The sequence below is a fragment of the Haliotis rufescens genome, unplaced genomic scaffold (assembly GCF_023055435.1).
Source record: "Haliotis rufescens isolate VD_foot unplaced genomic scaffold, xgHalRufe1.0.p SCAF_2, whole genome shotgun sequence".
Lineage (NCBI taxonomy): Eukaryota > Metazoa > Mollusca > Gastropoda > Lepetellida > Haliotidae > Haliotis > Haliotis rufescens.
Window position 1 is genome coordinate 74,576,899 of NW_025963890.1, and position 13,917 is coordinate 74,590,815.

The following is a 13,917-nucleotide window of genomic DNA, read 5'->3' on the forward strand; positions in this document are numbered from 1 at the left end:
CAAGGGATAGTCCCAGTCGTGTCCCGGTAGCATCGGACCAAGAAGGAACTTGTGCCCGTCTGGATGTCTATATTTGGATGTCTTACACATGCATTTCCGAACGTGTCGGCCTGAGTCAGCGTCATAAGCTATAGCTCGCCTTTCTCTTTGTAACCAAGCCTCCTAAAACCACCTTTAAGTCCCGCCTTTTACAAACATCATGAAAGTACGGGCTTGTCAATTTGTACCGTTCGCTTAAACAATTTCTACATTTCTACACTCCCCCCAGTTTGCTTTTTATTACACACAACTCCAATTACATTTTTCTATAAAGGTTAGAAAAAAACCCAAATAGCCAAGCTCTCCGGATGTTAGTAAGCAGGGTGAAATTGAAACCAAAATAAATTTGTTTTACGTTTTTACGCAAACGACGCCAATTACAACATGTTTTCTGCCATAAACGTTTAGAAGTGGACCAATAATCAAACTCCACGGTATACTGAGCTACGTGACATTAAAACCAAAATAAACTCAGAAGTTATTGAAGACAATCAAGCGCCAGTCGATGATAATTACGTAGTTAACATTAGGTGCAAACTGACACCCCACGTGCGGCAGTCGGCGGGAGTCGCCATCAGCAGGTAGTGTATTGATCAAGCACTATCGTCTTTCATAGCGTTCCTTACAGTGAGATCGTACTGTTTGATGACTGCTATGGGAACACGGCGATAAGATTCCAAGCAAATACATCACCACTGATCCCAAAAGTGTAACACTTTTTCCGGAGTTTTCATTCCGGAAATACGAAGCAAACCACTTTTGGATAAATAGAGCCGCGGGTTAAATTCAGCAGAACGCATTTGTGTTTTTGATTGTCCAGTATGTGTGTGTGCTCCGTGGAAAGCAGCACTTGACGGTTCGGCTCGGATTCAGTGAGATGTACTTTCTGGCTCCTACACGCGTTTTCAATTAGCTCTCATGCCTACTCGCGGTACTTAACTCACATGTTTTTGCAGTGTGGTGGACAATTAGGAGGATCATGCTCGGAGAGAATAGATTATTATTGAAACATCACGACAAGATATGATTTGATATTGATGAAACGATGTTGATAATAACACTTGCTAAACGTCCCTAGCAACGACACAATGCAATGTTGTATCTGGTAAAGTTTTGAACTTTTAGAGAACGAACTCCTCGGATTGTCATTAAAACAGTTCTTTTTGGACTTAAGTGATTTATAATGTGCACAAATATTGATAAATGTGTTCCTTTCCCTGTACTTAAGGTTCCCTGCATCTTCTTTTGTTGATGGTGCATCTGCACAGCGAGTGTGCATGTATGTGGGTGCATTATTCACATCGAAAACCGAAATTGACGCTGGTGTTCCACGAGTATCGCGTTACCTTGGTTTATGGTTCGTGTTCATTTGGTACGGCTTTCATGACTACACATTGAGTGGTTGGGATTTGTTAATATTAATTCTCCCGTTATAATTGGTCCCCAGCAAAATGCTGGTCATAAGCCAGCAAATGGATCGGATGGTCGGGCTTGATCACGGTGTGCAATATCAATCCTTCTATTGTCTGGACCACACTCGATTATTTACAGACCGTCCTCATATATCATGAAAACTGAGCGCGACGTTAAAACAACAAACAAACGAAACGAAACAGTGTCTGAAATTTTGTTTCGCTTCGTTTGTGTACATTAATGCTTCAAACAACAGCATTGTATCCCTTTCATATAGTCATTCCTCTTAAAGACAAACAAATGTATAATGTCGAATTGGATAGTTTCGTATCAAGATTCAGATATCTTTTCATTCATATTGTTCCTTCACAAAGCATATACCGTGAAACACAGAAAATGTTGACCCCGTTAATCCGTAAACCTCACGATAACGACTTCCCTCTTGGAACCTCTATTTAATCAAGGTAGTCAAATACGGATGTATGATTTGTTAAACTTGGCATTTGTTAATATGAACGATTTCGCACCATCCAGACTACCATACCATCACACTGTATGAAGGCATGTCGCCCATGTCCCGTAGTCCGGAAGTCCATACCTTGAGGAAAGTCTATGTATACCTGAAGAGGTATTAGGTATTAGAACGACCGTTTTGCTGGCAACGGTACCGCCCGGATATACTCGTGTTAGTCCGCGGGGATTCTAGGTTAGAATTGGCTGGTTGTAAGAGGTGAGTTGATGGAATTAGGGGGGTAAAGCTCGGTGACTTGGTTGATTGACGTGTCACCGTACCCCGACGGCGTGGAACATTGCTCACGTTATCAATCACTGGATTGTATGGTCCAGACTATTTGCAGGCCGCCGTCATACTGTAATAATCATGAGAGCAGCGTTAAATAAAAAAACAAATAAAGTTTACTCTGTTTTCACTGCTATGTAAAATGATGGTTATAACTGATTTATGTGCTATTCCTAAATAATAAAAGCGACCGTTTCCATAATCATAAGAAATCAAAGCTAATTGTAGATTCCGATTCTAATATAAGCATGTGTTTATGAATCACTATCTAACAGTAATGATGCAAGGTTTTCGCGAAATATATGCCATAGTTGTATAAAACCTAGATGACAAAACAAAAAGGCAACAAAACCCTTTCCATATTAACAAGAAATCTCTGTTAAAAGAAGAATCCGCTGTACGGTTCCGCCTTTATCATAAGCATGTGTTTATGAATCAATATGAAATCCTGCCCCACCAGAGACACCCGTCATAGACACATGCTAAAGCAAGTCTATTGTTCAACGGGGCGGTTTAAGTTAGTGGTTCGTTACGCCGATTCCAAACATGGGTACAATGTCTGAAGCCCATTTCTGGTGTCCACCGCCGTGATATTGCTGGAATATTGCTAAAAGCGGCGTAAAACCATACTCACTCACTCACTCACTCAATTGTTCACCCAACTAAACACGGGAACAGATGGGACAACTCAAAACAGGAAATTGCATCAAGCATTAGTATGCCACTGATGCGTCACACGTGTCTTTCACATGTCTACCATAGTCGGGTTTTTTTTAAGTTTAACTCCCTATGGAATGTGTTTCGGCAGAAAAACGAATATTATTATTCTCAGATGGTGACGTTTATTAATCAGATGTTGTATCCAACTACATGTTGTCTGTTTGTGTCCCTACAGGATGGTCGCACGGCGCTTCACTACGCTGCCTCTTACGCCAAGGACGACATCATCAAACTGCTGCTCAACCGGAAGTCCGACCCAAGCATGCCGGGAGGGGTAAGTGTGTCTTCCATACTGGTGGCTGTACAGCAGATAGGTACAGTGGACGTCACATGTGGTTTGTGTAGATACAGTTATTCCAAACCATTAAGCTTCTGTTAATGTTGTGCCGACGTCTCACGACGCATCTGGCGCCAACTATGACAAAGGCCGATACCTTTGCATATATGTCATGTATTGTATACGATCAGGGTTTGACAGTTTGCCAGAATGTGACTAGGCACTTGCAACCTTACATTTAAGAATAGAAGGACATTAAGGATAGATTATTGGGGGATAAACGCTCTATGTTTTGAATGTAAAGGTATAGAAATGGCTCTGTTAAGTTGAAGATTGAAGCGAAACCGAAGAGACAAAATTAGTGATAGCACCAAATTTTATGCTTACGAGGATAATGATGGCGATGGTATGAGTTGAGTCAAATGCTTTAAGAGGTTTCCCGAATTCCACTGATGAAACACAGATAGTCGACATATATTCTGAAATAGTTATTGACCGAAGAATTGACTTCAACAGTCTTTAGGAGTTAAATAAGTTAAATAAACGGTGTGAACACTTTGCAGTGGATTTACCCAAAGTGTAATTCTTATTGATAATACGTCAACAATAACAACTTCACCTACTGCTTATTTAGTCATTGACATCAAAAGCACTCAAGACAACAATACGAAATCAGCGACATCGTTCTGTGCAATAATGCAACACACGCCCCACCCATTATTTTATCAGCCTATTAGGAATCAGGTTCCCTTATTGGGCGTGGCCTAGTTGTTTTATGGAAACATGACGCAAGAAAAGTTGATTGATTAGCCAATCAAATGACACGGGATCACTCGCAATTTATTTATTTCAACACATTTCCGTTGCATGTATGAGAACCATTGAAAGTGCGTTGCACCACGCTATCGCTAGCAAACATCTATTTGAAAGAATATTGAATATTTAAGGAACCGCAACTCCATCATCTTTAGTTCAAAGTGACTACTGACCCTTATCGAGGAAAACGCATTTTAAAATAAATATTATAATCCGCGGAGATGCGGACGTCATATCAACTTTTTTTCAGATTTCGTTATTGCGATTTGACCAATTAGAATCGAGTATTTTCCAAGTCATGGTAGAATGCCAGTTAGAAGAGAAGACGTTTTCAAGTTTTATGTCGGTGTGTTTATAACACATTACCATACTATTGCCGTATCTTTAATGGTACAAGATGATTGAGGCTGCAAAAAAGTGCCTTGATGTTCGGATCAAGGAAATGCATGCACACTTAATGTAAATGATACCTAGTTATCTTATTTTAAAATAAGATCATTTCAGCGAGGTGCTGAGAAATATGTCATCAAATTTTATTGAGAGGTTTTGTTGGATCATGTTCGCACGATTTATTTAAAGAATATGTCAGTTGGAAATATGTATATATGTATTGATAAAAATAAACTGCCAGGCCAAAGAAAGTATACATCTGTGTTTGAGGGTAGCTAAAATTCAAACAAACAAACAAACAAACAAACAAACATTGGTTATTCGATGCTGATGTATTTGATACGGGTGTTATTGTTGTGTTTCGAACCTCAAGTTTGCAGTGTTTCGGCGACTGTTTTCAACCTAGTTTGTTGTTTGCTTGTTTGTTGTTTAATGCCAGACTCAACAATTTTGCAGCTATATGACGATGGTCTATAAATAATCGAGTCTGGACCAAACAATATTTTCAACCTGTTAACGTTTAGATACCTTTTGTAATGATTACGTCAAAATTAATTTTTCAAATGCATACTTTATTTTGTCCAGCAGTGTATTACAACTACAAAGTGGCACTGCCCGGTCTACCGTCCCTCGAAAGATTTGCCCTGATCATGGGTAATTAAGAAAGATAAAATAGCCATTCTTTGATGTCAGTCGAAACTAAATAGAACCGGAATTAAGCACTTCAATCAAAAATATTATATCCACGATACTGATAACACTTTCGGTCTTAATAGTTAAAGGCAACATGTATGTACATGTATGCGAGACAACATGAAGGCTATTTGTTCAGCTGATTTTGTCCCTCAATATTGATACCAAGATTGGATACCAGTGTTAACATGGCGACATTTAGACATAAGTTCCTTGAACACAACAAATGACAAAGCTGGCGAGTACTCACACTAGAACACCTAGGACTTAATCAAACCCTGGCTTCATGATATATGTAAATCCTAATCGCATTAGTTTTTGTTATTGTGCACGGCCTCCGGGTTAACAAAGACGATCCCTTCTCATTCTGGGGATATTCTAGAAAACCGGAAGCTGATGACGAACCATTCAAGGTCAGATTATTGAGCGAAGGTTTAACTGGTTGATTTGGTGGTGTGCGCTAGGACATATGCACTATTGCTGGCACGGATGTGTGTAGGTGTATCCCAGTTTGGTAGAACGCGGGTTGATTACTTGTCAGTGAAGGTGGTCCGGATCAAACCGATTTTACTTTATGAGCAATGAACGTGGTTTTTTGGGGGGGGCCGTAAATTTGGCTCGGTTTTGACAGAGATGCGGATTAGTCAGAGTCAGATTGAGACAGATTTTACTATGGCCATTCAGTGTTTCTCAGTTTTTAGGGGAACTCTGGACCCTGTTGATCTGGACCCTGTTAGTGTGCCTTTATATATTATATTGATTTTTACTTAGAACATCATTGTTTAAGCCATGATTCGTTAATCAGGACATCTGTTATTCCGAACAAGTTCACTATGTCAGCAGTAACGGAGTAAGAACAAGCGTTGTCCTTTCTATGCCACTAATGTTAGAAAAGAATCGAACCTTGTGCTGGATTAACGAACAGGATGACCACTACCCCAATGACGAACAATGGCTCTTTGCAATGTTCACATAGACAGTACTTAAGTGAGTGAGTGAATGTGTTGGGTTTGACGCCGCTTTGAACAGTATTCATGTAATATCACGGTCTGTCAAGATGTCTCAGATATATACAACTTTGGGAAACCCACGAGCACGGGTGTTATGCTTACAAACCTAGAAACATAATCGGGGTGAACTGGGATTCTAACCCATAATCACAGATTTCTGGCGTTCCCAAGGGACGCAACTCTGCACAGCAAATTGTGGCGACTTGGACTACTTGGCCACCCGTGCCCCCAAGACAGTCTCGGGCTTTGACGGGAAGAACAAAATGGACTGGAGTACCAGTTTCTCAGAACCCGACCCGAGCACCCGTTCTTAGCAGTGATATGGCACATGATCGACATCTGTCTTTTTCTCCGGACGGTTTCTGCAACTTTTGTTTGAAAAGCGAAGATGGGAGTTATCTCCCCTGTTCGGATACTCCTTGGGGACATTTGTGAATCCCGTTGGAACTGTCCTGATTAACGGGGTTTCACTGTAGATACTTCATGTTACTTCTATTATATCAAACGCCCTGGACCCATTCAGCGCCATGTCGTCCTTATTTGGTAGTGAGACATACTACCGGGGGGGGGGGGGGGGGATATACACTTTACACTAAATATTTACAAATGTTATCGAAACGTTACTAGACTGAAAACAGTCACCGAAACATGTCAGTCTAGTGGTTAGAAACATTAGTGCGATACCAACATCAAATACATCACCATCGAATGACCATTTTTTGTTTGTTTCGATCATCAAACATGGGTGTGTACTTTCTTTTGCCCGCCAGTATAGATGGACATTTTGACGTAGCTTCCGAAACGAAGCTGCCGTGACGAATGATTTCAGGGTATTTATTACAATAGATAACCTAGATAATCTAGTATGGAGTTTATATAACACATATATGTTTTATGATACAATTTATGTCTCGAATATAATCAAACCTGCTACAATTAGAAATAACATAATGTTGTGACGTCGTGTCACTGTCTAGCAATACAAATGCGGTTCTTCATTCTTACACCTCTTCAACGTGGTTAAAGCTGCACGGATTCCGACTCTCGTGATTAATGACCAAAGTATTCCTCGAGATTTGCTACATCCTGTAGCATTTTCAAAAATAGTCACCGCTGACTGGTCCTCAAGGAGCTTTCAAGTACACTTTATGATTCACGAGCGCGTTTTAGCCTACCAAGAAGTGTTTATTAACAGCGTGAGTGTGTTCGGATTTACATGCATTAACTCGAGCAGGTAGCTTCTCTATGGTATCTAAGACATTGATTAATACTAAGTATTGTTCTCTGTGAACACGGGTGTGATGTGGAAGGACCGAGCATGTTGTCGATGCATACATGAAATCAAAGATCAATTGTCTTTGTGGTTCAAACCCATGCGAGCAAGGTGGCGTTTATGTATATTCACACTTCACGTTCGCTTCACTGACCACATCAATGTAAATAAAAACTCAATAAAACTGCACTTATTATGTCATTAATTTCTTCAATCCTCGACGTAAGCCTCAGTCTGGAGCCAGGGTAAACGAAAGTGGGACATTAGGACGCCAACTATGTGGCATTGCCAGACAATTCCATGCGGTTGGACAAAACAAGCTGTTTCAATGTTGCTTTAATTGTACGGAAATTGGCAGGAAATATGCTGAAGAGTTTTGTGGGGTCTCAATTTTCCTTTGTGAAAGACGCTGCAACGTCTATTGACATTCGGTGCTTATTTAATTACATAACATTAATCACAATCATGGCATGATGTCTCTGGTGCCCGGATGAGGATGGGCAAGAGATGGGCGTCCAGGTACCTGACTGTTCCGACAGATACTGTTTGTAATTAAACGATGATTTTCTCTTTATGTGATATGCTGAATATAGTATAGCTGCTTAATTGCTATTCATAATCGGTTGTGTAATATGTTCCCCAGTCGTGGAACAATGTAGCTGAATTAATATTCATAACAATTATGGAGCGAGGATATCTCTGTAACATTAACAGAACAATAGTATTGGAAAGGCAGACACCGTATGTCGTCTCATACTGATTTTACTTTATTTGCTCCGTTATGTGTAGAGGTTATTGTATTGTCATATTATACTGAGTGGATACTATCATTTTTCAGCTTTGATGTTTCAGCAATGGCTGTGTTATAGTGCGGGTTACATTTCTCATACATATCGATGTGTATTACATGGATGTAACTTTGTGTGTTGGGGAGAGGGTAGGGTGGGGATCGGGGGGGGGGGGGGGGGGGGGGTGAATGGTTTTTAATGTGGAGACAGTTATATTGAACATATGGCAACAGAGTTGCCTTTGAATAAAATAAGAATTTAATCTTTTCACATTTCACAAACGGTAACTGATGATGGATTCTCAACTTGTAAGAAGCGCGACCAGTTACGTCGTTTGGGACATCACCGCAAGGATTGGGACTTATACTACTCAACAATTGATAGGGGAACGATGTATTCCTTACTTTTAGGAAACTAAGGACAAAATTTTCATGGCAATATTGAATGCTATTCAGATGTCATTTCCAAGCAATCAGAAGCGGCGGGGTAGTTCAGTGGTTAAAGTGTTTGCTCGTCACGCCAAAGACCCTGGGTCGATTCCGGCCATGCGTGAAGCCGATTTCTGGTATACCCCCGTAGTAGTATTGCTGGAATATGGTTAAATGCTGTGTAAAACCATACTCACTCTCCAATCAGTCCATTCCCACTTGGACATCTGGAAATGCTTATCAGTTGTTTCTGTAAAGGCGGAAACCCAGTTTCGTCCCGTAGGAGTAAACAGTGAGGCCCTCCCTTTGCACTACAGGAATAATGTTAAAAACGCGTGCAACGAATGGCTCCCCAATTCGCCGTGTCGATTTGCGTCCCTTTTGCGTGCCAGGAATCTATTTTACGAAATTCGAATCCAGGTTCCCTCTGATTATGTCTCTAGGTTTGTCAGCACCCACCCGTGCTCGTTGATTTCACCAAAGTGGTAAACGTCTAAGACCGGCATGACTTCGGGCTTTCCTCCCACATCAAGCTGACACGTCGTGATATAACTTGGATACTGTTCAAAGAGGCGTTAAGACAAACTCAATAAAAGGGGCTTGAAACGTCACAAGCTTATTTTCATATTCATTTAGATTCCGTGAGATACAAGCATGGTGATCACTTCGTTGCCATAATTATTGTGCCAAAATGTATGTGCATTGGGTATTGCAACTGGTTTGATCACATTCTATTGTGAATCAATTATACAATATGTTTGCAATCGTTCTGTAGTTTTAGTTCATTCAAAATCACCCCAACATGTGTGTCGACTTTGATAACAACAATGTTCGGTCCTGGGTTGCAGGATGACAAGAGAGAATCCGGGTTATTGGCCTAAGGTGATTTAAGTCTCTGTTTGTCCGTTACCTCAAGATTTATTATTTTATTAATTTATTGGTGACTAATTACACAGAGAAAAAGTCCCAATCTCATTGCGCTGAAAATAATGTTTTTTTCCTAACGACAATCGCTATCAGAGATCGTCAAAAATCTCTTAATACATCAACAAAATGCTATATCTTGTTGATAAAATTCTAAAAGCCAGTGATATGCCGCCTTTACAGCCGTGATGGGTTATTAGCGGTCGTCCAATGGGTTGATTTACTGTTAAGTAAACCGTTTTCCAATTAAGCAGCTTTGGCGAACGTCACGGTGTCCTCCGTTGCTACGCTCCAGCGTAGTGTCTTCATCCACTGCCCTCCCTAACCTCATGACTGTGGTCATATACCCATAAACTGTCACACGGACAGAACGAGCCGACGCTTGATAATGTCACAACGGAAATGGAAGGTTAGGGGTCGAGGACACTCGACATTTATTGGTACTATTTATCATACTTATTCCATGCGAACGCTGTGTTAAAATACCCTTAATACTGACGTTGTCAGGCAAGATCACCGTTACCGTCATAATCCGGGTCTTGTGCTGGGTGGGTGTGCCCTTCGCTGTTAAAGAATAAATATTGGTATTGATACAATTACATTGGGTGGGTCATCATTGCATTGCTTTGAATTCACGTTCACTGAAAACATTTCGATTACAACCTCATAAATATATTTAAGTCGATGTGTAACTTCATTCAATAATGGGGGCGGTCGGGTAGTCTAGTGGTTAAAGCGTTTGCTCGTCACGCCGAAGACCCGGGTTCGAATCCCGACATGGGTACAAGGTGTGAAGCCCATTTTTGGTGTCCCCCGCCGTGATATTGCTGGAATATTGCTAAAAGCGGCGTAAAACCAAACTCACTCAATCACTCATTCAATAATGACGGAGAATATTCAGTCTTGGTCATCTGCCGAAACAGATTCCAAGGGGCTTAAAAGGCAAATAGTGACGCAAATTATATAAATGGATCCCCTACATCAATGATGACACCAGGTGTTTACCGGTAACACTCGCCACTCACGTAGTTTTCATTAAAAAAAAGTTGTCCATGAGGACATAAAACGAGCGTTGGGATATGTATCTGTCTTTATATTCATGAATATAAACAAGGTTGTGTGTCCTGTATTGGAAATACGTGTAATTCTACCGGGTAGTTACATCCCAGTCGTCTAAGGCGCTTTGCAGAGTTGCGTCCCTTAGACATGCCAGAACAGTATGATGATGGTTCGAATCCCAAATAGGTTTGTCAGCACCAAACCCTCCTCGTGGGTTTCACGAAACGTGGTAGACATCTGAGGCCTTCATCAGTTCGGGTTTTACTCCTCTATTCAGCTGACACACCATCATGTAACTGAAATACTGTATGGAGCGGCGTTAAACCAAACACACCAACCCACCCACTCACTCACTCTCTCAGTGTATGTTCATGACAGTAGCTGTTCTGTTGACCTGGTATCCACCTTGCTGTATCTGTGTCCGTATGTTTCAGCCGACTGACCAACTGCCCATCCACATGGCGTGTGCGCGGTCATCCGGGGCGGTCCACGCGGTCCAGCTTCTCCTCAGGGCGTCCGGTAAAGATGGTCGTCTTTCCCAGGACAAGGTAAGATCCCGATTCAACAGAGATTCTCTTTACACGTAGCCGGTCTCCTCCTCGTTTGCCTCTTTCATAGGCAGCTGCTGTGTTTCACGAGCGGTTTGTTTAAATGAAGATGAAAACTTGTATTTGAATTATCAGAAAGGGCAAATGGCTCACGACTGTCCTTTTTCCTTTCTTACGGTCGAAAGATATGAACTTGCATGATCTAGAATAGCATAAAATAGCAAAAAGGGTTATTTTTCTAAAATCTACACCAGAAAATCAACTTGGCTCAAAGACTTCAAATATCAGAATTCCGCTTCCCGAAAACCTCCAAAATCAGCCTTTTCAAAACATTTTAGCATTACCTATATAATATGTGTTTTTCAATTCAAAAACACGCAAGCGTTAAGCGAACAAAGCATAACTATCTAACGTTTTCAAAAGGTTTTGCTATATGTTGCTATGATGCCAGGCCAAGAGGCAACCAGGCCATACCCAGTCCTTTGTTTGCTGTTTCCCGCCACCTCCTCCATATCACGACGTCAGTGTATTGGGTATATCCATCGGTTCCTACCAGTATCCATACAATGTCGGACCGCCCTCGTGGTCATGTGGCAGAGCGTCTATATATACACCCCACTGAGATCCCATGCCGTCGGCTCGGAGTCAGTAGACTGTGTCTGAGTGGGGTATTCATGTTAAACTGCGGCATTTGTATCTCAGTTGGGTGTATCTATAGACGCTCTGTCAAAAGACCACGGGGGCGGTTCGACATTGTATGGACACTGGTAGGCACCGATGGACATACCATATACACTGACAAGAACCGATGATATAAAAGACGTAGGCAACCAGAGACACCAGAGACACCAGAGACACCCACTGTACCCGACTGAAACAGACTTGATATACAGCATTGTTTGCCTGTACTGACGGAATCTGGTTATACCGAACGTGAGCTACCAAAGACACTGACAGAATAGACTTGAAACACCAGAGACGCGTAATAACAGAAACCGTTGAAACAAAGTTGAGACACCAAAGACTTGGACAGAAACCGATTGAAACACAGTTGAGATATCAAAGACTTTGACAGAAAACGATTGAAACACAGTTGAGATATCAAAGACTTTGACAGAAAACGATTGAAACACAGCTGAGATACCGAAGACTTTGACAGAAACCGATTGAAACACAGTTGAGATATCAAAGACTTTGACAGAAAACGATTGAAACACAGTTGAGATATCAAAGACTTTGACAGAAACTGATTGAAACACAGTTGAGATATCAAAGACTTTGACAGAAAACGATTGAAACACAGTTGAGATATCAAAGACTTTGACAGAAACCGATTGAAACACAGCTGAGATACCAAAGACACCGACTGAACCAGATTGAAAATGGCCTGAAACGGCAAAATACACTGATTGGAAAGAAACATTAATGCAAATACCAAATAAAGCGACAAGGAATATCTGCTATAAGCCGAGTCCATTGCACGACTCCGACTTTATCATGAGATGTGTTGAATCACCGTTAAATAGTGATAATACCAGGTGTTCGCGAAAGGCTGAGCGCATCCAGCCCCGCCGGTGGCACCCGTCACAAACAGACACTCGCGGGATTCGATGGCAATAGACATAAGTTACACCTAAACACTGATAGGAATGTATCATAAAAGACTTGAAATGAAATAAATGCATTCATGAATCGAATACGGTAATATTACGTGCAATGTCGACAGGAAGCTATACGTATAGGTATGATAAACAGACTGCTGATACAAATAAGACGCAGAAACTATAAGCACCAAACAAACGTTGATCGGAGAACCTTCTGATATCCATGTCACCCCGATACATAGGGCGGAGCAAGCACCTGCTGAAAGACATTAGCAGGACCATTGATCATTGTTGTGGCTAATGGCACCAAGGGGTTGCTTGTACCAAGCGTTAGTTTTTCCTCATAAAAAAAATCATTTTAATCCCGTTGTGATCATAACTATTGATATCTGATCCCGTCCTAGAATATTCATCTCAATTTAGTTCAATAACATAAAATCGATACAATCTATTGCTTTCTTTTTTATTTTACTTTATCAATAATTCAGTAATTCTCTTTGGAATCAACACGGGTGATGGAATAGTAGATGGTGATATAACCCATCAGTGCGGAGGACTAATGACTGTCAGTGACGGATGCAGTTTGCCACCACTGTTTCTGATGCTGGGATATTAATTCTTGCTTTGCAATAAAATGCATTTCGTTTGGTGAGTGTTGCATCACAATGAACATGGCCAGTTGCAATGGTTTTGTAATCTCGTCTAATCTCGCCTATTCTCTTTTCGTGAACGAACATGCTCTGTAAAGAGTTTTCTAATCACTTCCGACAAGTACTAAATATTGTATCTGATCGATTTCTTCTGGAGTATCTTTTATCTTTTCACGGGTCATTCTGCCCTAATTTTTTAATCAATACTGTTTTCATAACTGCTCCTGTATCTAACTCTACACTTGGGGTTGAAAAATATACCATTCGATATGTCAATGTTATTACTGGCCATGGAGAGTTTACACGGGCGTAATTATCACCATCATCACTTTGATCATCCTTGCACTGTCAACAGAGTCAATGTGAAAATAAACCTAAATTCAAATGCAAGAAATTTGTCTGTGGAAAGCAGGTTTATACTAGTGGTTCTTATGGCTTTAAAAAATACGGGACTGTCATTGCATTTGTTTTGTCTGCCATCAAAAT

At 40.9% G+C, this 13,917-nt stretch overlaps 1 protein-coding gene across 5 annotated transcripts in view; it reads left to right on the forward strand.

The window, feature by feature from the left end:
- The window catches only part of LOC124133261 (serine/threonine-protein phosphatase 6 regulatory ankyrin repeat subunit B-like), a 134,545-nt gene that overhangs the window by 83,320 nt on the left and 37,308 nt on the right, over positions 1–13,917 (forward strand). For all 5 annotated transcript variants that reach the window (XM_046497608.2, XM_046497604.2, XM_046497603.2 and 2 more), the window contains exons 3-4: positions 3,147–3,245; positions 11,064–11,177. In XM_046497608.2, the coding sequence (XP_046353564.1) occupies positions 3,147–3,245; positions 11,064–11,177 (213 nt within the window). The remainder of the gene's footprint in view (positions 1–3,146; positions 3,246–11,063; positions 11,178–13,917) is intronic.